At 36.9% G+C, this 27,724-nt stretch overlaps 1 protein-coding gene and 1 non-coding gene across 4 annotated transcripts in view; both read left to right on the top strand.

Annotated features, from left to right (window-relative positions):
- The window catches only part of COP1 (COP1 E3 ubiquitin ligase), a 145,088-nt gene extending 117,887 nt beyond the window's left edge, over positions 1 to 27,201 (top strand). For all 3 annotated transcript variants that reach the window (XM_066261207.1, XM_066261208.1, XM_066261206.1), the window contains 4 exons: positions 767 to 891; positions 2,867 to 3,027; positions 24,636 to 24,680; positions 26,853 to 27,201. In XM_066261207.1, coding sequence (XP_066117304.1) covers positions 767 to 891; positions 2,867 to 3,027; positions 24,636 to 24,680; positions 26,853 to 26,870 — 349 coding nt within the window. In that variant the 3' untranslated portion in view covers positions 26,871 to 27,201. The remainder of the gene's footprint in view (positions 1 to 766; positions 892 to 2,866; positions 3,028 to 24,635; positions 24,681 to 26,852) is intronic.
- Positions 18,416 to 18,555, top strand: LOC136327582 (small Cajal body-specific RNA 3). Its single transcript, XR_010729769.1, has one exon. It is a non-coding gene; the product is annotated as a small Cajal body-specific RNA 3 (non-coding RNA).
- Positions 27,202 to 27,724: the final 523 nt, after the last annotated feature.

Raw genomic sequence — 27,724 nt, 5'->3', positions numbered from 1 at the left:
TGTAGTCATTAATGAAGATATAGAAATGAGTTATTTTATAGAAAAAAATGACACAAATTAATGGAGAAGCAATTTACAAAATTATATATACAGTATAATCCAGTTTTTATAACAAAGAGAGAAAAACAAAACATGAAGTTTTATTTAAGCTCCAAGACTGTTTCTACATTATAGAATTATTAGTGATTTCTATATTTAGTTATTTTTTGGTAAATAACTGGGTTTGCATATTATTTCAGTACGATAAACTACTTTTTGTAGACCATTTATAGTATTCCACCCCTGCAGGTCCTACTAAGCTATGAAAATAATTTATATTCAGTTTACTAATATAATTCAACAGTTAAAAAGTAAATCAAACAAGTGAAACAATTATATCCATGAGATCAGCAAAACTTTTCCAGAAGAGCTTTCTCATTTGATGGGGATCGTATGATGTTACAGTGACTGCTATTAATTAATGCCTAGAGACTATTGAAAACATTTTAAATGGATTAATTTAATTTTCACAATATTTTATCAGATTCATCTAATTCTGTAAGGTAGGAATCATTATATTTCACATTTAACTGATGAGAACTTTTTAGGCCAGAGAGGTTGTAAAACTTTCCCAAGGTCCAAAACAAATTAATGGCGTGCTGATCATTCTCAGTCTGGCATCAGATTCTGCATTCTTAACAACCAAACTGGATTGCCTTTAATTCGTTGTGATGAGTTTTACGCCATGAAGTCTTAAATGTGTTCTAACTTTTTGTGTTTACCTTAGCTCAACGGACAGCCAGTTAAAGCTGTGGAATGTAGGGAAACCATACTGTCTACGTTCCTTCAAGGGTCATATCAATGAAAAAAACTTTGTAGGCCTCGCTTCCAATGGAGATTACATAGCTTGTGGTAAGCGAAACCATTTTTTCCTAGAATTTTTTGTCAGGTATCTGTCACTGAAGCAGCATTCAATAGAACTAGTATATACACTACATACCAAGTCACAAAATGATCTGTGCACTCAAAAGGTAGCATTGACTTTGCCTTGGATTGAACTTAGTCCTTCTCTTCTCCTCTGAACACTAACAAATCCTGGCCATAGGAAATAGCATCAGATTGTTAAATATGTTTTTTAGTTCTCTATTATAACATAGCTTCTATAGATACTATGTAAAAGACAGAGAATATTAATTTCTGCTAATATCCTGATTTTGGAGACATTATTTGTCTTCTTGAGCTTGATATTCATTTTCCTCTATGAAGTGTTTTTTTCATTAAATAGTCTGTTTGGGTAATCTTATTTGCTGTTTCTAGGGTTTTTTTTTTTTAATTCTAGGGCTTTTATTGTTGAAAACTTACACAGTTTAAATCAGAATTAGAAAAATCAAATGGCCTGACCAGGCGGTGGCGCAGTGGATAGAGCATAGGACTGGGATGTGGAAAACCCAGGTTCAAGACCCTGAGGTCGCCAGCTTGAGCGTGGGCTCATCTGGTTTGAGCAAAGCTCACCAGCTTGAGCACAACGTCGCTGGCCCAAGCAAGGGGTCATTTGGTCTGCTGTAGCCCCTCGGTCAAGGCACATATGAGAAATCAATCAATGAACAACTAAGGAGCCACAATGAAGAATTGATGTTTCTCATCTCTCTCCCTTCCTGTCTGTCTATCCCTATCTGTCCCTCTCTCTGACTCTCTCTGTCTCTGCCGCACACAAAAAAAGAAAGAAAAATCAAATGTAGTATTGATCAAATGCTCTACTATATCTAATGCCTGAATATATGAACTTTCATCAATACCATCAAATGACTTGGCTTTTATTGAGGAAAGTTGACTCTCTCCACATGTATGTGAACGTGACTCCTGCCAAAGCAAGTCTCTGCATAATTATCCAACTTTTCATAGACTGCTCAAAAATCCAGGTTTTTAGACTACTCACCTAATAGAGTAGTTCTTTTATTGGGGAATGGGATATAATTTTTTTTAATGTCAATAAGTAAATGTTTTTTATAGTTTATCAAAATTACCTAGGAACAAGGTCCAATAGTAGCTGAATCACAGAATATGTACCCAGTAGTATAAGCTTAATATATTTTTTTATTAATTTATTTTTTATTGAATTTATTGGGGTGACATTGGTTAATAACATTTTATGGGTTTCAGGTGTACAGTTCTATAATAGATCATTGGTATATTGTACTGGGTGTTCACCATCCCAAGTGAAGTTTTTTTTTTTTATGATTTTAATTTGTGTTTACATAGATTCAAGTGTCCCACCGAATATATCTTCCTCCACCCCCTTATTCCCCTTGGCCCCCCCTTTGCCCCTTCCCTCCAATGCCTTTCCCCCTTCCCTCCAGGATTTGCTGTCTTGTTTTCTATAATGCTGTGTGATATATTTATATATATAATTTTATTAATCACTTTTCCTTCTCTGATCCCATCTTCTACGGAACAGAGGCAGAAGTGGGATCAAAGGGACCAGAGGGAAAGCGGTCAGAGGGATGTAATTTTTGTAGGTTATTAAGCTTTGCCTGTATAGATGCAGTAACTATCTTTTTTCTTTAGATGAAATTTTTCTATATATAATTTAAGGTTCATATGATAACAAATTTCTGATTCTTCTCTAGACTTTTCTTCAAAATGATTTTTATGGTAATTTCAGCCTTAGAATTGCTAATATTATTTTATCATTTAGTAATGATTATTTCAAGTACAGCTTTTTTCTATGACATGATCCCCAAGAAATCGTATGCTCTGGTCTTTCAGATTTAACCATAAAAGATGATTAGTTTTTTATTTTAAACACTGAGTGCTAAATTACCTTATGAATGTGCTGTCCTATTCTGAGTTATCCCATTCTAAAAAAATATTTTTTTATTTTTTTCAGGAAGCGAGAACAACTCTCTTTACCTGTACTATAAAGGACTTTCTAAGACTTTGTTAACTTTTAAGTTTGATACAGTCAAAAGTGTTCTGGACAAAGACCGAAAAGAAGACGACACAAATGAATTTGTTAGTGCTGTGTGCTGGAGGGCACTGCCAGATGGGGTAAGTTTTCACATCAATTTTTTTCACCTTGGTGGCTACAGAATTTTTTATGGTTTTGAATACACAGGTGAGTTTATTAAAATTTGAAATATAAACTTATATGTGATATACATTTTTATTTATTTTAGCTTAGCATTATATCACTAAAGGAAGCAGGCAGGTAGGGAGTAATGGAAATTTACTAATGGAACAGTGTCATTCTGAGATGATGTTTCTCCTATGTACCCCTAGCATTCTGTGTGCCTCTGTTATAGCCATTATCACATAGTCTCTTTATCTCACTCCTATAAAACTGGAAATTTCCCTAGATTGTATACCTTATCTTAATTTTTCTTTATGATAACATACAGTATATGCTCAATAAACATTTAGCTGAACCTGGTATTATTTTAGGAAGGAAAAAGTTTGATGTAGGTAAAAGGGAGTGATCTATATATACAAGTAATTAAATACTATTATTTATTTATTTATTTACTTATTTATTTATTTCAATTATTAAGTGAGAGGTGGGGAGGCAGAGATAGACTCCCACATGTGCCTCGACCAAGATCCACCAGCGAGCTGCCTACTGCCCATATGCTCTGCCCATCTGGGGCCACTGCTCCATTGCTCGGCAACTGAGCTATTTTACCACCTGAGGCAACGTCATGGAGCCATCCTTAGTGCCTGAGGCCAACTTGCTTGAACCAATGTAGCCTTGGTTGTGCGAGGAGAAGAGGGGTGTGGGTGGAGATGCAGATGGTCGCTTCACCTGTGTGCCCTGACTGGGAATTGAACTTGGGACTTTCACGCATTGGGCCAATGCTCTACTGCTGAGCCAACTACCCAGGGCCTCTTCATACATTTTAAAATGCAAGCTTTCTAATAAATTATATGAAGAAATAATTTATCTTGATTTTTATAAACATTACTCATTCTTCAATGTCATCTTTTCATAAAATAGCTTTTTAGGTGATACTTGGTTGGTTTTATTTTTGACACAAAATTTTTTACTTATGGTTACTAAGATATCTGAGGTCCAGGTAGTTTAACTTGAATTAGATATATTCCATTGCTATTTTGTTTAAAGTTCTCTTACCCAATTTCCAGTTTGCGTAATGGCAGACTAAGTGATTTGGACCAATTCTCCATATAAATAGAACTAGAAAACTTGGACCAAGTAGATGTATTTTAGAAACAAAAACCTGTTTGAAGGCATTAGAAAGTAAACAAAATAAAGAAGAATTACCAGCTTAGGAATGTGAGCCTGACTTTTGAGTATTTTTTCACCTAGGGGCATCTGCCACTTTTGGTGGAATGTCTGAGAGTACTTTCGGTGGCTTCAAAGAGCCCAGGCACTGGTGTCTAGTGCTCAGCACTTTATCAGTGAACCATTTTGGTCTGGGCTTCTAAAGGGCTGTAATCTAGGGTAAACCAGTAGAAAGTAAGCCCTCACAGTGATTGCACCTCAACTTTCAACCATGTCAGTCCTGAAATTAAAGCGGGGTGATCCTGGATTGCTAGTGTCCACAGGATACAGAGGTAGAGCCTCTCAGAAAGATCTTCTAAAGGTCACCTGAGAGTTTTTACTTACTTTTTTTAAAAAACTGAAAATGCAGTAACTGGCACGAAAAGTAAACAGACATAAGAAAAGGCAAGGCAGCATTAATAAATCCAGCAGAAGCAATGGACAGTCAAAAGGAAGTCACAGCATCTCCAGATATTGGAGTTATCAGAAATAGCTTGAAAATATCTATGCTGATGAGATTAAAGACAATATTAAAAATGTTAACTGGGAACTAAAAACTTTTAAAAATTAAAATGCTAGAACTGGAAAAATATAAATACCAAAATTAAGAATTCTGAGTGGGTTGAATGATGGAAGATAAGACACAGATGAAAACAGAATTAATGAACTTGTATATTAGTTAGAAGAAAATACGCAGAAGGAAATATAGAGAGCCAAAGTGGTGAAAAAAGAAAAGAAACTGAGGCTGAAGTAAGAAAGTTTAGTATGTTCAGTAGCAGACCTAAAAGAAGAGATGAGAAATAATGTTGCTGGGGCCACTATTAGAAAGGATTGTTAAGCCTGACCGGTGGTGGCACAGTGGATAAAGCGTCAACCTGGAAATGCTGAGGTCGCCGGTTTGAAACCCTGGGCTTGCCTGGTTAAGGCACATATGGGAGTTGATGCTTCCAGCTCCTCCCCCCCCTTCTCTCTCTCTGTCTCTCCTCTCTCTCTCTCTCTCTCTCTGTCTCTCCCTCTCCTCTCTAAAAAAAATGAATAAATAAATAAATAAATAATTTTTAAAAAAAAGAAAGGATTGTTAAGAACTTTACAAAATTGATGAAAGACATCAAGGCAGAGATTCAGTAAGCCTTTGTAGCCCAGAGAATAAATGACTTGCAGTCTTCAGTGTAAGTACAGATTTAATATCCAGCCTGGACCTTGAGCAGCACTAGGCCTACCTGAAAATTTGACCCTGGGTCTGCCTGTTTATAGCACTGTTTTATGGAAATAAGCTGAGTTTAGACAAATAGGGAATGTTATGTGCTAGGAGCTAGTCATCTTAAATATATTGTGAGACCTCATCTGTGGTATTGCATCTAGAGCGAGAGAACTGTGAGTCTGCTTATTGGCCTTACATCTGCTCAGGGAACAATGTAAGACTGGCAGGAAACCAAGGCACATCTCTGTATGGGGGTGAGCAACTTGTATCTTAACTGTCCTTGGTCACTGTGTACTCTTCATGTGAACTGGGAAGAGATCCAAGAAGCTATGCATGTAAATAGTTGCTTTGCCCCCTGATGAGTTTGAGGTGCTCTGCCTGCTGAATTTCCTATTCTTTATCCCTCTATGAAGCTAACTTAGTACTATATATTAGAGCTAGTTGTGTCTGATCCTGTGACCCCCTCCAGTTGGTGGGACAATCATACTTGGACACATAGTAAAACTATGAAAATAAAATACAAATGGAGATTCTTAAAGGAAAGCAGAGAAAAAGTAGCCTTCAAAGGGCCAGCGATGGCTAACTTAATGAAGCAACAGAAATCAGAAGATAGTGGAACCAGATCATCTTTGTTTGAAGGAAAATACCTGCCAATCTAAAATTCTGCATCCAGTGAAAATCTCTTAAGACAAATGTAGCATCGACGTTTTTAGGTAAATAAATACGAATTGCCACCAGCAGGCTTACACTGAAGAAAACAGTAAAGGATATTTTTAAGGCAGAGAAAAAGATGCAGAAGATGAAGATGAAGGTCAGAGATACAGAAAGGAATGAAAAGCAAAAGAAATGGTAAATATGGAGTAAATCTTAATGCACAAAGACTATCCAAAGCTTTGTTAGATTTAATAAACACATAGAATTAAGTACATGGTAGTAATAACATAAGTCAGGAGGATAAGTGTAATTAAAATGTTCTCAAGTTCTTGCCTTGTTAAGGAAGGGAATTAAAAACTAATTCATGTTGAATTTGAACAGATGCATATTGTAATTTATAGGAAAAACTTTAAAGTAGGTTGTTAGACTTCTTAAAATGTGCCTCCTAGACTAAAAATGTCAGCATCACTCAGGAACTTGCTTTAAATTTTCACAAATAAAAAGATTAAAATAAAAGTTCTGTAACTCATTTTGTTACTATTCCAGGTTTATTTTATTTTATTTTTTTATTTTTATTTTTTTTTAAGATTTTATTTATTCATTTTTTTAGAGAAGGGGGAAGAAAGAGAGAGAGAGAGAGAGAGAGAGAGAAGGGGGAGAGAAGGGGGGAGGAGCAGGAAGCACCAACTCCCATATGTGCCTTGACTGGGCAAGCCCAGGGTTTCAAACCGGCGACCTCAGCATTCCAGGTCGATGCTTTATCCACTGTGCCACCACAGGTCAGGCCCAGGTTTGTTTTAAATATTATTTTTATATAACTGTCACTTTGATTAGCCACAAAAATAACTTTCTTTATTTTAGATGAGGCAGAAGGTGTGAAAGACTCTTGTTCATTTATTCAACAAATATTTATTATGTGCAGTTACAATTTCAGATACTAGAGATAAACTGGGAACAAAACTGTAAAAAAAAATTTGGCCCTCTTAAGAGACTTAAAATTTTATGCGCCTAAGGAGACAGAAACAAAATAATGAGTTTATGTTAGAAGGAGCGAGTGCCTTGGAGTGAAACAAAGCAGGCAAGTGGGAGAGGGGGGCTGGCTCGCGAGCTGCAGTTTCCATCGGTGGTGGCTGAATGCCCACCTGCGCAGCTGACTTGGAGTAGAGACTGGAAGGAAGGGAAGCACAGTCCATGTGGGTGTTCTTCCACATGGGAACACCCCCCACGTGAGAGTGTTCCAGGTGCAGCCCAGCGTTCAGAGACCTTGAAGTAAAACTGATTAGTGCTCCAGGGACAGTAAGAAGGGCAGTGAGCTCTGCGGGAGTAGATGTTTCAGAGAGGTGAACCATTTCGATAGAGCATTGTTTACCATTGTCAGACTTCAGTTTTTACTGGGAGTGAGTTGGGGGCCATTGTAAGGTTTTGACCCAGGTAGTGTTGTAATCTTACTTAAATTTTTAAGAAACCAGTTTGGTTGTTTTGTAGGAATCAGATGCCAAGAGTGGAAGCAGGAAGGTTGTTGCAATATTTCCAGTAAGGTCAAATAATGGTGTACCAGTGAAAGCAGTCAGATCCTGTTTATCTCTTGAAAGGGGAAAATCGATTGTGTGTAGAGAGTGGAAGAAAAGCCTAGGCCAGTGGTTTTCAACTGCTGGTCTATGGACCAATGCCAGTTCTCCAGTAATTGTGGACCAGTGCTGGTCCAAAAACCGGCAGTTAAATTAACTGGGTTTAGATGACACCAATGTTTTTTCCCCAAGTGGTTTTAAAAAGTGGAGTTGCCTTTGAAGCCTGCCAAAGGAACCGGCTCAGGGGAGAGGACCAGAAGTTGGCTTTTAGACTGGCTAAGTTTAAGAGTTACAAAAAAGAGAAAGTAGAGCTATCAAGTTTGAAATTCACAGGAGACTTGAGAACTGATGAAGTTTAGGATATTGCTCCCCATCTAAGTGGACATACCAATTTGGAGTTCACAGCAGATTATGGGGCTGGAGATACAAATATGATGTAACCAAGATACTGGGTAGGGTCTCTCCAAGGGAGTGTAGTAATTAGAGACTAGGAGCAGTGTGAGTCCTTTGTTGAAGGCACTTCTGTGTTCAGTGGTTGAGGCAATGAGGGAGAGTCCACAAAAGTCCTGACAAGGAGTGGTTATCAGTAGTCGGAAAACTGGTGCCTGGAAAGCAAGTGAACAGTTTTTCAGACCGGAGAGATTGTTTGGCTTTGTGCTGCCAAGACAAATAAGACAAGCAAAAAAATGGAAGCAATAGAAAGACAAAAGCTTGATTGGAGTGGTCTTAAAAAAGAAAGAGAAGGGAGAAATTGGAGCTGGGAAGTGCAGAAAACTTTTTTGGAAGAGTAATAAAATAATCTCACCTTGATTACTTTCTTAAGATATGAAATCAGTAGGTGTCTCTAGAAAGGCCAAACATTTCATTGTCTTTCTAAGCTTTATTTCTGTCCTACCTAATTTTGATCACTTTTAAAAGCTCAATTTAAGAACACTTTTGAAATTGTTTATTTCTGTTTGTTTTTTAGTTTTGGGACAAATACAAGTGGTGTATCAATCTATTGTATGAATTAACATAAAACTAATTAATAGTAATATAAAAGTAGCACGTTCCTTTATGTTATCATTTATGGCAGTGACTCAGTCCTGGGGATGAAATGAGAAATTGAGAGTGATTGATTGGGGGTGGGGGGCACACATGTATTCTCTTAGGTTAGTATGTCCATTAGAAATTTAATATATTTCTCTGCAGATGAAATTTTTGTCTAGCCTTGATTTTTCCTATAACATACATAAATACATGTATTTTTTATGCTCACTTTTGACTGAAAATGAACCAGTAATCTCAAGCCCTGTTTTGATCAATCAGCCAACATCATATATAATTTCTGCTCTTTTTATTTCTACCACCTATAATTTTTGCTCTTTTTATTTCTACCATCCTGCATATGAACTGGACAGAATGTTACACACTGCCCTTTAAGACACTGGGCAGTGTCAGTGTGCTCAGTATTGCAGTTCTGCCCCTCCTGTACCTCCCAGGGCTGTGGGAGCTCACGGTGTGCTTCTCCAGCCTTCACATGTGCCTGGGCACTTGTCTGCTTTGCTTTAAGGCTTACTGTTTTTACTTTACTCCCTTTTAAAGACAATATTTCTACTGTTTCTTTTATTCTGACAGACAGTACTTTATCCTTTGTCTTTTGTTTTTCATAATATGTAGTTTGCCTTCTAGAAAAGTTTATTTGCTCTTCTACTCAGAAAGTCCAGAGGTTTCAGTTTCACCATACTCATAAAATGTGGAATACAGTACACTTTCACTCCAGGGCACTTTGCCAGTTTGAAGATATCTTGTTAGTAAAATAAAAATAATCATTTTTAATCAATTTTTTCCATAAGCAATTTTCTAAAATGTTAGTTCTGTCTTCCACAAATTGTATACTTACATACTGATAATTGTCCTTTTTAAAAGAAATTCTTGCTTGAAAGGGAAATACCATGCAACTAAGATATCGTTTTATCATAGTGTTTTGGCAACGTGGTTGTTAGTAATTCATATCTATTTGCTATCTCACACCCCATATCCACCTTGAAACTGATACTAGGAAGCTAAGGTAAGTTTGAGATAACACTGTGTTTTCTTTATTTTAAATCATGACTGCTTTATTCAGAAACTGGAGTTGGGTAAAATAAATTATATATGTTCTTTAGCTGTGGATCCTTCTGTGGCATGATTCTTAACCTGAAACTGTTCGAATGCAGATGATTATTTCTGTTCTTAAGTGATTATGTCTGTGTAAAGGAACTTGATTATTGGGGGAGATCCTGAGTCCATGGTAACTCCTGCTGGGGCTGCAGGTACCCTCATCTTTGTTTCAGCAGGACTGAACCACATTATGCATAGTTATCTAGTTTTGAGTCACCAATTCTAAATGGATAGCTAATGGTAAAAGGCAGTACTTGTAAAAGATCCTTAAGACTCCCTTAGCTCTTCAGAGGTGATCCAAAATCTGTATACTCTATTTTCAGGAAAACATTGGTTAATAAGGGTGGATATTTCTGTGTGGCTTGAAACACCAAGAATCATGTTACACATTTCCGTAACTATGGAGTAAAGGATGTCACAATAATGATTTCCCTAATTTCCTTCCCTGAAACCACATCCAGCAAAACTTGGCTTGGGAATCAACTATGTCATCACCCATACTATACAAGGCCATAACCATATTTGGTGAAACCATCTTTTTCAGTCATAAAATGAAATATATTCTTTCCATTTTTACTTATGAGAAAATTTTATATTTTAGACACTTATTTTAAACTTTTAACTAAAACTTTGTGTTCTTGAGCAGATCTTTTCTTACCTAAATCTCAGGATTTCTACCCATTAAAAATATTTGCTGAATGAATTAATATAGCAATTTTTCCTGTTATTTGTATTCATGTCACAGATTTCTGCTCACCTGCAAATTCCTTGAAAAAGGGCATCGTAGTGTGTTAAGAAAGAGCACAGACTGTAGAGCCAGGCTGCATAGGTTCAGATCAGATTGCCCACAGACCACACCTGTTATCATGCTGAGTTCCTTAACTGCACTGAGCTTCAATTTCCTGTCTGTAAAGTGCTAACGATCATGGTAACCTATCTTTTAGGGTTACAGTTAAAATTAGTTAATGTGCATAAAGGGGTTAGAATAGTTTTTGGCATATAGTAAGAGCGATATAAGTGTTTGCTATTAACATCTCATTTTTTAATTCTAGCACCAAGCAAATTGTTTGCACATAATGTATAACTAATATATGATTTTTATAATGAATGATACAGTCCTTCAGGGTTGTCCTTTCTCTTGTTTGTTGCATAATTAAATAGTCATTTTTGAAACCAAAGAAATGCTGAAGTAGAGGTAGGAGATACTTTTAACATCTAACAGAGTCACTTAAAACTTATCAGGACTACATCAATTTAAGAAAATAAGTTCCCTGACATAAACATTAATTGGTACCTATATAATTTTTTTTATAATTACCATTTTCCCCTTGAGAAACAACCTCCAGGATTTTGCCTGTTTTCAAAAGCAATGAAAATTTCAAGATGTTGCAGATGCAGAGGAATTGGTGTTTATTATTTTATTATTTGGCTTAATATTTTTGTTAGCTTTATAGCCTCTTCTTCCTTCTCTCTGTTGTATAACTGCATTTTTACAATTCAGTCTTCTCTCAAAGAGACCCGACACAACTGTTTTTCCAATTGTTATGTTTTTATCAAGAGATAGACATTCCTCTCTGACTTAGTGTATGCTGTATCTAATGAATCAGATCATACTGAACTCTAGAAAAGTTAAAGCACACGTGAATAACCATTCTACTTCTACTAAAGTGCGTAAGACGTAGAATAAAATTTATTTACACCAGTTATTTTCAAACCTGAGTGAGCATCAGAATCATTTTGGGATCTTCCCCCCCCCAAAAAAAAAAAAAAAAAAAGATAAACACAGTTCTGTTAGACCCATGAACCTATTATTTGGGGAGAGGGTAAAGATTTGTATTTTACAAAGTTCCTTAGGTCTTCTTGGAATATTATATGAGCAATCAAGTTTAGGAACAGATGATTCATAGTTCTGCTGAAAAGAGATTTGCTGTACATTGTAACCAAGAGGCATAAATGGCTCTTGAGCATCTGCTAAAGAGGGAATAATTGTATTTATGAATACCTAATGTCTGTTAGATTGTGTTACTCTCTTATCCCCTTAGGAAGAAACACAAATAAAAAATAAGATGTGGTCTTTTTCCCTTTCTTTTTAAATGAAATCTGTCTTTAATATGTATTGACTTCCTGCACTTATAAGCTATTTCTCATCCTAAATTCTTCAGTGACCACTGAGAAGACAACACAGGAGCATCTTTTTCTTTCTTCTCTCCTTTCTTCAGTTCTGTTTCCCTTTTTCCTTTATCTTTCCTTTCCTTTCTTCTTTCCTCTAGCTGGATGGTTTGTAACACTTTAGAAAATTTTCCTGACTGGAAGAGGGCCAATCTGAATGAACTCTTGTCTGTCTTGGGCGTGGAAGGAATGAAGACTGAGCATGGACCTTGACTTCCAGGAGGACTGTGGCTCCCGTCTCCTCTGAGCGCCCGCTCTTCCCTCAGTGTCCCCACTAGAGTGGGGGGGGAGGGGGGGGGAGAGGAGACAGACAGGTGGGGGAAGCTGCAGCAGACTGTGATTGATTTCTGTGTTAACGAAGTGACATTAAGTGTGACTGTTCCTTGACTTTAATGCCCAGCACTGTATGGATAGCCTCTGTGAAAACGTTTCTGTTGCATTAGATATTTGACAGTGAATATTGTAATGAAAACAGAGTATGACTTAATGGGTCTACTAGTTGATATTTTAAATATTTCATTATTGTTATTTTCATATGTACTGTCATGAAATTTGACTTCTATTAGAATTGCTCTTAAAAATATTTTCTCATTAAATATATTTTTAAAAATAGTGCTCGTCTGTCTGAAGTATGCTAGGTCTGAAGCCTAGAATTGAAGGTCTTTGAACTGCTTGATTTTTGTTTATCGGGTTTTTTGGTGGGTTTTTTTGTTTGTTTTTGCTTTTTTTAAGAGAAAAGAAATATATTAATTTGAGAATGCATTCTAAATTATGCTGTTAACCTAAAATTTTATTATTACCCTATTGTGCTTAAAAGTGTCCAAAATATTTTGAGATGGGAAGGGAATTTTAATAAATACTACTTGAACTGATTTCATACGCTGAAGTGTATATATGGAAATTTATGATTATTGGTGACAGAATAACATCTAAGCTTTCTTATGTGACATCTAACATCCCCTTTATCAGGCCCCCTCCTACCTCTCCAGTCTGGTCACCTGCCACTTGCACAGGCACATTTAACACCCAGTAACACTGAGCTGCTTCTAAGTTTTGTTTTGTTATGTTACCTATGTGCCTTTGCTCTGCTGCTCACTGTGCCCGCTGTCTTCCTGTACTTCTGTTTGATACATATTGTTCTACATTAGACAGGTAGCCCTTCAAGTAGAAGAGTGTTGAGTTTTGTAGCCACAAAAGTAGTAGGGTGTTCACTGGGGGGATGACTACCTTAGATTTATCTAACCTTACCTTTTCTCCATTGCAGGAATGATTTTTGTCATATTTCTGATGGGATATCCTTCCCATTTTCTCACTAATTTTGGTGATGGGGATCTCCTGCCTCACAAGGAAGTCCATCACAGTTTTCTGTAACTAAATCTTACAATGTTGTCTCATAAGAACAGCTCTCATTCTTCCTGATCACCTCATAAACAGTAAATATTTTTTTAAAAATGTGTAATGTTCAAGAACTTGTGCTTCCACATATAGTAGAAGTCAACATTTTCTGAATTAATTTTTGTTATGTGAACCCTGCCCTTTACCCCAGTTTTACTTGAATCCTTTGAGGGTCCAATGTCACCTGTTAATGTAATGTAAGCAAAAAGTTCAAAACTGCAATCTATGAAGTTCTGCTGACTTCATGGATTTTGTTTTGTTATAACTAGTTAAAAATATGGTAATGAGAGGAAAGAAAAGAGGGCATTTAGTAGTATAAGTAAATGGCACTAGTGTAGGTAGCACCCAGTTCTCTGCTTCCCATTAAATTTTATTTTAATTTCTCATAGACCTCCATTTGTGAGGTTAACTTTGCTACTAAATTTCTGTGAGCTATGTGTGTAATTCAAATCAAGAACTGAATATACTATCTTTTTTAACCAAATAAATTTATATATCTTTGTGAAAGTGTTACAAATAAAATTTTATATTTTATTCTCACTAAACTTAAATGTCTTCTTGGGTTAAAAACTCATCTTATGAATCTGGCATTCTTTTGTCCTTGTGTGGGATCTGGTAAATAAGAACTTATAAAAAATGTTTAAAAAGTAAACAAGTAAATCTTTTCTCTTTATTTTCCTCCTGACCAGCCCCCGACCAAAAACAGGAAAATGCAGATTTCTCTCTTCTCTGAGACCAGCATTTATAGACAGTTTTCAATATTTATACTAATGTTTTTTCAAGTATGGTCTACTAATATCTACTTCAGAATTATTAATTAACTGAAATGTATTTAAAAAGCAAAATTCTAAACCCCAGTTCCTGAGAGTGAAGCCCAGAAATCTTCATTTTTGTTGTTATTTCTTTTTTTTTTTATTATTCATTTTACAGAGGAGAGAGAGAGGGAGAGAGAGAGACAGGGGGGAGGAGCTGGAAGCATCAACTCCCATATGTGCCTTGACCAGGCAAGCCCAGGTTTTCGAACCGGTGACCTCAGCATTTTCAGGTCGATGCTTTATCCACTGCGTCACCACAGGTCAGGCTTGTTATTTCTTATGGGATGCATAAATCTCTTCTTTTATTTTATTGAACAGCCTAGAATTACTGGGAGAGGAAAGTAAAGACCCCCCCTCTGACACATCCAGTCTTGATCCTACCAGTAGAGATCCAGTAGTGTTCCCCTGTTATAGTGTTCCCCTGTGAGAAGGGAAACAAAAGTGTTTCCAACAATACCTATCACGGACCCAGTCTTCATTTCCAGGAATAATGGGTTCTATCTCAGACCTTCCCGGAGCCACATAAGGCTTTCCAAGGTCCCTTTGGAAGTTGGTTGCTTTGGAAGAGGTGGTAAAGGCCAGCCTAAGGAAAATGTCCGGTAACAGGCAGGGGTTCTTTTTGATCTTTTTGGCAAAATATAATCTTTCGGTTATGAATGAGATAGGTTCTATAGGTTTTTTTCTTAAGTTGAATTTGTATGTAAGTTGGAACAGGTATATTTACCTATTAAATGCAACTTAGATATTTGTCTCTTTCTTTTCCCTTTTAGCGAGAGACACAAGCAGGCAGGAAGAGAAATAAGAAGAATCAACTCATAGTTGCAGCACCTCATTTGTTCATTCATTGACTACTTTCTCATATGTACCCCAACTGGGGGGCTCCAGCCAAGCCAGTGACCTTTAGGCTCAAGCCAGCAACTCTGGCGTCATGTCTGTGATTCCATGCTCAAGCCATGACCTCAGGGTTTCGAACCTGGGTCCTCAGCATCCCACACCAATGTTCTCTCCACTGCGCCATCACCCGATCAGGCAACAGATGTTTGTCTTAACATAATATTTATTTTTGCCTTTCTGTGCAAATAAATACTTAAACATTTACAAACATACGAAAGCCTAGCCTATCATGTTTGTAACCTGGGGACTGCCTGTAAAGGCCAGAATATACCTGTGCTTGTACTAAATCAGGATCTTTTTAAAAATATATTTATTTATTGATTTTCGGGAGGGCGGGAAGAATGGTAAGCATAAACTCATATTAGTTGCTTCTTGTATGTGCCTTGACTGGGCAAGTCTGGGGTTTTTGAACTGGTGACTTCAGTGTTCAGGTCAGTGCCTTATCCACTGCACCACCACGGGTCAGGCCAAAATCAGGATCTTAAAGCTGGAGTCAGACATCTGTCTCCCAAAAGGCAGCATGCTGTCTTGATGTTTAATCAGCCTAATTTGACCAAACGTTTACCAATTATAAAGGCTTTATCTCAGGAACAGCCAAATGGGAAAGATGCATAGGGAAGGGAATGGGTGGGGGTAGGGAGGCCCGAGACCCCCATGCCTTCTCTGGGCCAGCCTTCTCTCCATTTTCACCACTTCAGTGTTCACCAGCTCACAAGTGCCAGCACTTCCATTTTAAACTGCCGGGAGCTTCATAAGTATTAAAGTGCTGTAACAGAACCAGGCTGTGAGCTTTTCTCATTCTTATATTTGCTTTATAAGTATTTGTTGAATTAACAGATTTTACTTAATTAAATTTTCAAAGACCCTAACTGGCTCCCAAAAGAAGTGAGGTCAGGTTAAATCAGGCAGTGAGCTCTTTGGGAATTTATTCTGTACAGCCAAAAGAAATGTGTTATGAAATGCTATTCCTTTGATTTTTCCTTTCAGCCTTTGACAGATTAACATTTTTGTTTTCTTGTGGCTTTATCATTCTTCTGAGTCATTTAAGCCTAAACTCCTAAATCATCATTGTTGCATCTCTTTTTTATCTTCTAATTATTTATCAAACAGCAATAATATTTTGTTTGAAATATCTCCTATCACTTATCAGCCTTTTGGCTAGGATCACATGAAATATCTCCTGTATTCATATCTTTTTTCAGTTTGTGCTTTTCATCTCCACATTCCTGCCCTCCCTTCCCTTCATAGATTACTTCCAACACCTTTACATCTCCCTTCGCTTACCTTTGTACACTGCTACCACATGTTCTTCATCATTACAGGAATTCAGACAGTCAGACATTGCTTACAGCCTTTAATTGACCGTAGGTTATTTAGAAAACTTTCTTTCAAACTCAGTTATTTGCATGTAACTCCAATATGTATTTGGCTATCATTAAAAATTAGAGTAATGTTTGCCTGACCAAGCGGTGGTGCAGCGGATAGAGCATCGGACTGGGGCATGAAGGACCCAACTTCGAGACCCCGAGTTCATCAGCTTGAGCGTGGGATTGCTGGTTTGAAGCCCAAGGTCACTGGCTTGAGCCCTAGGTTGCTGGCTTGAGCAAGGGGTCACTCGCTCTGCTGTAGCCCTCCAGTTAAAGCACATATGAGAAAGCAATCAGTGAACAACTAAGGAACCCCAAAGAAGAATTGATGCTTCTCATCTCTCTCTCTTCCTGTCTGGCCTAATCTGTCTTGCTCTCTTTCTCTTTCTCTCTCTCTCTGTCACAAAAAGAAAATTAGAGTAATATTTGATGAATATATTTCCTCAATTTGATTATTTTATCTATTTTGCTTCAGGTGCCTCTATCTAATTTAAAAATGTACTTTATACTTACAATTAAATATGATCCATAAGAAAATTCAATTTCAATTATAGGGAAAAAAATTGAACTGATTCAAAGGTAGCTCAGATTTCAAATTTAATTAATTAGAAGTCAGCCTTTAAAACAAATACAGAGTAATTATAGGTAGGATTTTTTTTATTATTATTGATTCTTAGGAAAGAGAAAGAGAAAAAGAAACATCAATTTGTTGTTCCACTTACTCATTGGTTGGCTCTTGTATGTGCCCTGACCAGGGATTGAACCCACAACCTCGGCATGTCAGGATGACGTGCTGAGATACCAGCCAGGGCCTCATGAACAGGATTTTAAATGTCACTCTTCTCACCCTGAATTATATTTCTTTCCTCATGTGTTTGATCTTAGGCATTGTATCTAAAGTACTAGTGGTGTTCAAGATGTTTAAGAGTCTGAAATAATGTTACTATCTAACCTATTTTGAGAGCAAAAAAACAGCATACCAGCAGCTACCATATGAAGAGCTACTTAGTTTTCTGGGGAAGAGTTACAATATGATTTAAGTCTCCTTCCCCTGAAGAGCCTACTTTATATTTTTGATAAATTTGATAAGATCATAAATATGGTGACTAGAATGATCCAGTAATAGTCATACTTGGGACAACTGGTCTTTGTTTTAAAGAAATTTGGGCATTTTAATAAGAATAACTGCCACATATTTTGGCAGTGCCTATAATATATCTTTTCCTTTTTGCTTAGATACTTTTGCTGTGCTTTGAGTTTTTATACAAATTTTATGAATTACCTGTGTTATAGTTGAAGAGATTGAGTCCCAGAGAGGGTTAAATACTATGACAGAACCAGAATGCATGTCCAGGTGTTCTTATCTCAAATTGGGTTGCCTGGGGTAGCTTGTGTAGTATAGTACAGGGCATCGGGGGAGCTTCTCCCGGAGCGCCAGGAGATATGCTCAGTCCCAAGCTCAGGCCTCCTCAGTGCGGAGGTTTCTTCTCCCTGTCAGACCTGTCGTTGCAAGCACATGGTTCTCGGGCTTTATTCAGGAGAGCATCCAAAGGTCTAGAGGTCTTGGCATGTGAAGGAATTTGTAGGTGTCTGGAAGCAATATTTGAGTGCCATGTGGTAAGGAGAATTAGGTTGATTAGGGTGTCTTGATGAGAAGGGAAAAGACTTGGGAAAGCATTGGGAATGAGGGAAAGGTGGTGAATATATGTGTTATTTTTTTGTTATCTCAATCCTCTTTCCCTTGTACATGTTCTTGACAACCTTTTTTCTTCCTTAGCAAAGATCACTTGAGTTTGTATGTTGTGTGTCTTGTTTATAGTTCTCAAATCCTGTTCATTTTCCATAACTTGTTCGATTGCATTAAAGCATGTTTAAGTGAGAATTTGATGCAGTCAGGGAGTTGGTGTAGAAAAGCCTGGATAACAGAAGGCTTCTTCGTAATGAAGCATGACAAAAATGGAACCTGCAGAAACCAACCATGTGGGCAAATGAAAAATGTCTTTTGTCTGCAAATTGCAGTGATCCTACATAAACATGGAGGTCTCTGTCTGGCTTAGCACAGCTCACTAAGTCTGATCGTTCCCCTCCATACAGCCTTTAAAACCTGCACTCCAGGGACTGTTTTCCTTGCCATTTTGCTTAATAGCTCTACTGCTTAAGTGTACCGGTTTGTTATTGTGACATTGGTTAATATAGTTAAATAGATTTCAGATGTACAATTCTATAACACATCATCTGTATATTGTATTGTGCATTCACCACCCCACATCAAGTCTCCTTCCATCACCATTTATCCCCCCATTTCTTCCTTCTTCCTCCCCCACAGTATACTGGATTATTAATAGACAACCAAGTGAGGTTACTTCTGTATCCATCTTAACCTGTCTTTGTGGAATCTTTCGGTTTTTGAAAACAGATACTGTTTGTTTATTTCAGAAAGTGGAATGAAAGTAGAAATATTTTTCTGAAGGACCACATTGGTTTAACTAATCCAGGGTTATCAGTAAAGGTCAATCAATATTTTAAATAGAAGGAGCTAATCAGGTGGTTTTTATGAAGTTATTCTCATTAAGAATTGATTTATTATTAAGAAAATGCCTTTTCCAAAATACAATATATGTACCCTTTTACTGTAACCAGATTTCAGAAATGATCATTTCTACCCTGACAGGGTAACTCAGTTGGTGTCGTCCTGATAAACAAGATCATGTGTTTGATCCCCTGCCTGGGCACATGCAAGTAATCGACCAATGAATGCACAGATATTTCTCTCTCCCTCCCTTCTCTCTGTCTCTAAAATCAATAAATAAATAAAAAAGAAAAAGAAACTACATTTCCTGAGGAAAAGCTGGCTATTACATATTAACTTGTTAGTTCTAAATTTGAAGTCTTAATTTTTCCTGGAGTGTGTCTGCCATAGGGATGAAGGGAACGGAGCGGTGGTGACATTTCCAATGCACCACAGCGGGAGGTATCTAGCACTAGGGTGTGCTAATAAGCACACTACAGCTGTGGATTTATTTATAGCTGATTGTGTGAGAATCCTGTTTGCGGTTGTTAAATCCCCATATTTTTACTCTGAGCAGTCATTGCATCAGACAGTTGTTGAATAACTACCTTGTTGTTTAGAGGTCCTTAGTCTACTCTAGTCTTCATTTTAATGAACCATTTTAAGGTTTTCTACCTGTATTATTTTTGCTGTTTCTTTGCATGATAAATTCAAGTCTAGATTCAAGACCCTGTACTAAAATGACCTTCAGCTAAAAATCATGAACCCAATGTAATAGAACATCTTGTGACTGCACCTGTCTCAACATATGTGTTCAAATACTTGAGAGATGTTCTCACCGCTCCTTATCGCTTTCTGGGTAGTGTCTCAACCAAGGCCAAGAAGTCTAGTACTTTTCCTGTGTTCTGAAATCCTTTGCAGTGCCCCTGTCTTTCTGAGTGTACTTGCTCCCATATTTATCCATGTAACTACCCACGTCCTTATCATTTCCTGCAATATTGCATAGTCCCCTTAAAATTGTCTTCTGCACAAAATCCAGTAAATCTAATAGATCAGTGGTCCCCAGCCTTTTTTGGGCCACGGACTGGTTTAATGTCAGAAAATATTTTCACAGACCGGCCTTTAGGGTGGGACGGATAAATGTATCACGTGACCGAGACAAGCATCAAGAGTGAGTCTTAAACGGATATAACAGAGAGAATCTGGTCATTTTTAAAAAATAAAACATGGTTCAGACTTAAATATAAATAAAATGGAAATAATGTAAGTTATTTATTCTTTCTCTGTGAACCGGTACCAAATGGCCTACGGACCGGTACTGGTCTGCGGCCCAGGGGTTGGGGACCACTGTAATAGATGACAGCAGGCTTCTACTTAAACCAGATATTTAAATATAGGAATCAAGTGATTCTCATAAATAACAAATCAAAGTTACTGATCTTATTAAAGATGGACTTATTTGAATGTAAAGTGTGATATTTTGTACATTGTACCAATACTATCAGTTACACATCTTCCTTTGCTGTTTAAGGTTTTGTGAAAGCTCAGACTTTGATACTCATTATATAAATTTTAAATCCCATTATAAGATGAGTATTTACTATGTCTTTATGTTATACTTAAACATTGGATGGAACTATAACTAATTTTATTGCCAAGAATGTGCTAAAATCAGGGACAGATATGTAATGGTAGAATTGGACTGGTATTTTATGACTGGTGTTGTTAAATATTTTTAATATCCATCCCTGAGAACAGCTGATGATATGTATTCCCTAATTGTGAACACAAGTTCCTTTGGATATCTAGTAAAAAGATTAGGTCTAAACAGGAAATTGGGTGCTGGAAATAAATAGGCCAGTGTGTGGTACTTTGCCGTACAAATCCCAGCGGCCCTGCCGAAACCCTGAACTCACATCTCTGTCTCCTGCGGTCTGCTTAGATTCCTCTGTGCTCTGCTTGGATTCCCCTTTTTTGCTTTGTGCTCCAGAAATTGCCTCCCAGCAGAAAGCCAGGGCAGTTAAAGGAATCACGGTCCTCCACTGCTCGTTGTCCAGTGTTGTCCTACATATTTGTTTAATTTTCTAGTTGATAAGACAGTAAATCTATTCCACTTACTCTGCCATGGCCAGAAATGGAAGTTGTTTGGATTTTTTTTATATACTTAAACCTATAATAAAATTAATTCATATTTAAAATCAATGACATCTATCTCTAGAAATAAATCCTCCAATTACAAACCAGGTGAATAATTGTTATTTCTCAGCTTGCTTAGGATTTTAATATGTTAACTATGATGGCACTTTTATAGGCAAGCTAGCCAAGAGAACTTCCAGTGGGTGCTAGTTTTGTTTTCCCATGAGTTGTTTGTGTATATGTCTTCTATTTTTAAAAGAGACTTGCTGCTAATTTTTCCATTATCATTTCTTAATCTTTTTATATTAAAAAGAAAATATTAGGTACAATATTAGCTTAAACTTGAGCAGAGTTTTCAGCAAAACTGTCTGTCCAAGAAAGAGGGAGAAGATGAGAATTACTAGCTACCATTTTTATTCACTTAGCATGTAAAAACAACTCATTGAGCCAGAACTTATTTACATTTGGGCTCTGGCAGACTGAAGCTACAGCTAGGAATTAACAGTCATTCAAAATGTAGACAAAAATTACTCTAAACCTATAGTAGTAACCTTGTACTTAATCACTTTCATACCTCTATGCTGAAGTAAAATAACTTTTGTTTTGTTTTGTTTTATGGACATCTTCTAGCAACCTTTCTTTTAATTGAATTTATTGGGTTGACATTGGTTAATAAAATTATATAGATATGTCATCTGCATATTGTGTAGTGTATTTACCACCCCAAGTCAAGTCTCCTTTCATCACCATTTATAATACCTGGCTTTATTTTTCTATTGCATGCAAAAATTAATTTATCTTAAGCCAATACCTGGCTATCTGAAAGACAGTTTAATCCTAAATCCTTTTTTATAACTTTATAGTCTTTGCAGGGAGGGGGCTTATTGAAATGTGAAACTATGAATTTTTTAAAATTGTTTGTTAATACGAATAGTTTTGAGTGTTTTCTAAGAATTCTTTGGATACTCTGTCACCTCTGTGTTCATCCCATAAGACAGTTCCAACTGGGCAATCATTTCCTGGGTTGGCTTATTTATAAATGAGATATTTATCTGTCTCCACAGGAAAAGATGTTTAGTGTTAACCATCTGGTAGAATATAATATGGTATCATCTGTTAATGCCATAATAGTCCTGAGGTTATAAAAAAACGTTGCCTATTCCTGTTGGATAATTATCCGATGTGTTTCTTCTTAGGTTTAGTGCAGTAGTTTACAGACTTCAAACTCCTCTTATGTGCTGACTATTTAACTGAGCCTAATCCTTCATACTGTGTGATAATATACCATACTTTTCCACTAAGACTTAGAAGTTTGAATTATGTAATATATAATATCTTGTACCTGGCAGAAGAGGATTCATTCTCCCTACTCGCAGGGTACACCACCTCTGCCAGGTTTCTCTGCCTTCCTCTTTTGTATTTAAAGGTAATTAGAATTAAGTTGGCAGAAAGAGATAAAGCTTTAGACTATAAAGTTTTCACCATCCTACCTCTGTCCCCATAGCAGAGGTACAGATTTGGGTGACTGCAGCATCTGATGATGTTGCCGTGGCTTTCCTGGAGACTGGAGTTTTTCCTCACAGACACTAGATTGGCTGGTGCTGCTTGTGGCTTCATTTCTGGAAGGTTGTCACAGAGGAATTATGTCTGGGTCCAATGTGATAATGAAACTAATTCTAATAGTGAGTACTGTATTACCCATGTTGCTGTTTTCAAGACTACATGTGCTGATCTAAGGGAAAACCTCAGCTAGGAAAATGTTGGTGTGGGGGAGGAAGAAGTTTTCCTTAAACCTCTGAGGGCCTCTGGTCAGGTCTGAAAATTAAACTGACAGAGACACATTAACAGGAGAAGAACATACAGACTTATTTAAGTTTTATGTGACATAGGAGCCTTTATAAGGAAATGAAGACCCAAAGAAACAGGCCTGTGTATTTGGTGCTAGGTGTGAGGAAGAGTGGGAAGTCGTGCAGAAGGGTGGTGGGTTCCGGGCATGGGAAGATTGTTATAATCTGGGGGAAATTTAGCAAGGCCTTTTTGTTTGGATTCTTCTTGGCATCTGTCTTTGAAGATAAGAGTGTTCCTTTCCTCTGCGTATAAGGTAGGGACTTCTCACATGAGGATTTTATGACCTGTTTCAGGTGGAGTAACCTTCTGGCTTCTGTTGTTTTTCTCAAACTCCTTCATTTTAAAGTATACAATATGCCAGGGTACCATATTTTTTGAGGTTGTATGTCTCAAACCCCATCATCAGCAGTTCCCATGCCCATGCTATAAAAAACATGTCTTATTCTGTCTTGATACAGCTTAGGTCCATGGGTGGTATCACCACTGATTATATCCAGGGAATATTCTGAGGCCAGAAATTTGAGGGATAGTAAAAAATACTACTTCCTTTTAACACCAGTAGCAAAAACATGAGGGTTTTCCAGAAGTAACTTTACCAAGAATCAAAGGGAAAGTTAGAAAAGAAATGTATGAGTTTGTAGAGCACAGATTTCTTACAGAAAAGTGACTGAAGACTAACTTAGATTAGCTGGAGTGACTGCCCCAGTATTCAGAGTAGGAGCTTTCTTTTTTCACTGCATCACTTTGTCATGAAGCCTGTAGGATATCCAGGCAGATCCTACCCTTCACTGAGGTTTGGCCACTCTGTGGCTATTATTTGCACTTAGTCTTCACCTCAGCCATGTGGCCTCTGTGGCATTTTTGAGTCTGTTTACCTCCTTTTAGCTGTCTATTCTGTTTTCTAATTTTTATTTTTTAGTTCTCTACTCTAAAAAGCAAATAGACTTGTATACAACTCCAAGCTCCAGAGCCCTGTGATACTCTTTGTTTCCAACAGTAGACACATCCAAACTCTTTCTACTTAATAAAATTCCCTCTGGTGAACTCAGTCTTATCCATCTCTTTCCCACTCTTCTTACTTGCCAGAGAAACATTTTTTTCCCTAAAGCTTAGACTATAAAAAAGTGTGTTACCACATACATTCTATTTCAAGTAACACCAGAGTTATTAAAAATACAGATACTGATAGAATGATTAAAAAGAAAGATAGCCTTCCTCTCCTAGATGAATATTCACATTTTTTTGTTTTCCTAATACCAAATAGCTGTCCATAGAGATTTATGCCAGAGAGGTCAACAGCATTTATATTGATTACTAGTGTTTTATGGAAGAAAATGAATGAAGGCAGAGTTTTCTGTGGAAAGGATTATGCACTTCATTTTTCTCAAGTTATTTTTATTGGTATTTTATTCCAGTCCTTGTTTTTCTTGGCTTTCCTTCTAGTGGTCATCTATTTCTCTTTTATTTTTCTTTCTATTTGAAAGTTTCCTACTCTGCTACCAACTTTATTATTTTTATTAAAGTTTAATCATCAAAAGAGGGGGATTTGTAGTTACAAACATGTTAAAGAGATTCTTTTGGTGTCTCAGGTGAAGGGAAGTAAGGATGAAAAGAACAGTATTCTCTTGGACTACCCTCCAGAAAATTCTTCTTGTACTTTAAAAGTTCTTGTTCTTTTCTAGGAGTCCAATGTGCTGATTGCTGCTAACAGTCAGGGTACAATTAAGGTAAGCTGTTTACATCTCCATTTTAAACTCAGTTCCGTTTTTAGGTTAGAGAGACTATAACTGTAATGTAGAAATACATTTCCAAATCATGGGTCTCTGTCTGCTTGGGAATGGTTTTGATTGAAGGGGAAAGAATAAGCAGCTTACAACTATGGAGAAGATGATAGTACTTGTTAGAGGCTGTATGAATGCTGAATAGATTGATGGACGGTCAGAACGACAAACAGGTGAAGACAGTTCAGCATTTGCTGTGGCTGTTCAGCTTCTATTATCCAGACCAGCCACCCCTTAGGGCATTTGGTGGGCACGGTCCAAGATAGAGCTGGAGATGCTTAGACAGTCACCAGTTTAAAAATATCTTACTCTTATTCTTCTTCATGTTTCTCTTCCCTGACCAGTAGGTTTTTCCTCAGTTGCTAAAGGAAGATAAGGTATCTTAATGTTTTGTTGAAAATTAATTGAACATGTGATCTTGCCATTAGTATAATCTGAAACTTGCATGTCTCTGGGCACACAGTCTTAGTGTCAAATTCATAAAAGGTTTTCCACCTACTTTTCTTTGTAGTTAGGAGCTCGTGGAAGTAAAAATTGTATCTAATTATTCCATTAAATATTTTGCAGTTGGGCATGATACGTTGGACAGATAAATCCTGAGCTAAGCATTGAACTTTTAAAATAGAACACCATTTTGGAAAAGGTTTTTAGTACACAGATTTGATCAGCACTTATTCTGTGGATGCTAGTTCACTCCACATTTTCTCTGCTAATGGTAGAGATATCAGAAAGTTTGTTGGTTTGAAATAATATGTATGTATTTACTCTGTCATTTAGCATCAGTATTGCCACTCAGGTCATCTTGAGTAGAGAATGACCTAGCAACCAAGGGAGCAAATCGAAGCCTAACACTGTCCTTCAGATGAATGGAGCAAGCTCAAAGTAGGGCTGCGCTGTGAAGTGGTCAAACTAACATACATGGGGTGCACTACTTTTTATGTAGCTAGTTTCTCTACTTGGAAACCTCATTAGAGAGCCATGGACAGCTTAAATGAAAGCCGGGCTTTTGAGCTGATCAGTGCTATGTTCTGGAAGCCTCCAGCAAGGTAGTAGAAAGACTGGGAATGTATCTTTTAACTGGCTTTCTGTAGTCTCTCATCTCCCCTTGTCTTATTCTCATGGCAAGCCATTTATTGAAAAAGCTGCATCATATTCTTCTGTAAGTTTGGCCTTTGAGGAAATTGGGATTGCTAACATATCTACAGAAGCTCAGAGAATCTTAGGACAAATGTAAGATTTTGTTCAAAAGCATTGACCTCTCATGTTAAGTAGCCTGCTTGCAAATGATAAAGACAAAAACCCTTATGGAAGCACAGGTGTAAGTCAAGCCTTAGCACTAACAGGAGGGGAAAGTAGCTTCTATAATTCTGTCACCTAGAATTGCAGTCTCCATCTTACATAATTCTTTTTGACAGTGGCTTGCAGTTTTCCTTATGTTCTATGTTCTTTCGTAGACATTTCTTCTGCTCTTTTACAACTGATCATTGCTTACTATTTTTAATTTTAGCAGTATCACACCTTTCTTGTATGACCAGATAATTACTTTTATAACTAACAAAATAATCTTGACACCAAATGATTAACTAGAAAATATTTGAAGCAATAGGCAAAGGCAAGATTATGGGTTCTGTATACCTTGATCACTATTAACTTTATCAATGGGAGAAACAGACTAAAATCCTAAACAGCAATACTTAATAAATATATAATAATACAAGAATTAGTTCTGTTTCATGTACTCAAGTTTATTCTTGTATTTTTATTGATTGATTATTCAAAAGTGGATGTAATTGTAACCCTACTTTTGCCCCACCCTGTGTCTGTGCCAAATATGTTATATCTGTGCTATGACTCAGCCAGTTTGTTTATCCCCATGTTTTTCGTAGTTTACCTTAAAGGCTTTCTATTTAACTGTGAAAATAACTAATATGAAAATATTCATCCAACTGTTGAAAGTAAGAAAGACTTAATGTTTAATTCCTTCAAATTTTTTGGCGTTTAGCAGTAAGGGAAATTCTCCTTGATTTAGTTCAACATTTTCAATATAATAGAGATATGTTGAACTTTTTCTGTATTTTAAAACTGTTTTATTATACTGATCCTTTTTTCCCCAATTAGGTGCTGGAGTTGGTATGAAGGGTTTACTCAAGTTAACTTGGATTTGAGCCTGCTGAAATACATTTGCAGCTGACAACGAGAGAAGACAGAGACTGTCCTGTCAAGTCTCTCCCCAGCGTCACCATGGGTTTTGGATTTGTTTTGAGTATTTTTTTCTTTTACTTTTTTTCCTCCTCTATGACCATTGGGACATTGGGAATACCCATTGAACTCTTCACCATCAATGTAACTCTACGGACCTTGCTGCTGTTGGTGGTGTGGTTATCTAATTTTTGTGATAGGGAAACAAATTCTTTTTGAATAAAAATAAATAACAAAAAATAATAAAAGTTTATTGAGCCACAGTTGAGCTGGGGATGTTTTTGTCAGTTGTGGCAAGAGATGGTAGTCTTCTCAAGATGTAGCACACATGAACTGCAGAATAACATACCAGTGATCAGTTTTAAGGTCTGTATTTCCCGGCTTCTTTGGAATTATGCCTGTCAATGTAAACACTAAAATATATGGATTCCTTTCAGTGAATTTAATGTCTACAGTATGTGAAAAGATTAATAACTCTTACCTTATAAATTCCTTTCTTCATTCTCTGACCAGATTTATAACATCAACAGGTACTGTACTCCTCAGTCCCTCTGAATCTGACCAACGATCTAAAATTTTGGCTCCTTGAGACTACATTCAAACAGAAAGTGAATATCTGTGAAAGCTATCTCTATCTTTGCCTTTGAAGTTCACACATACATACTGTAAGCCCTAAATGCAGGAAGACCAACATATTTTATAAAATCATCGCTATTACTTACTCCTCATAGGTATTAGTGCCATCTTGGGCTGAACATAGTGCAGGGGTCAGCAAATTTTTTCTGTAAAGG

Source organism: Saccopteryx bilineata, chromosome 2 (genome assembly GCF_036850765.1).
Source record: "Saccopteryx bilineata isolate mSacBil1 chromosome 2, mSacBil1_pri_phased_curated, whole genome shotgun sequence".
NCBI lineage: Eukaryota > Metazoa > Chordata > Mammalia > Chiroptera > Emballonuridae > Saccopteryx > Saccopteryx bilineata.
Note: the sequence above shows the minus strand (reverse complement) of the source record. Positions and strands in the feature narration are given on the sequence as shown.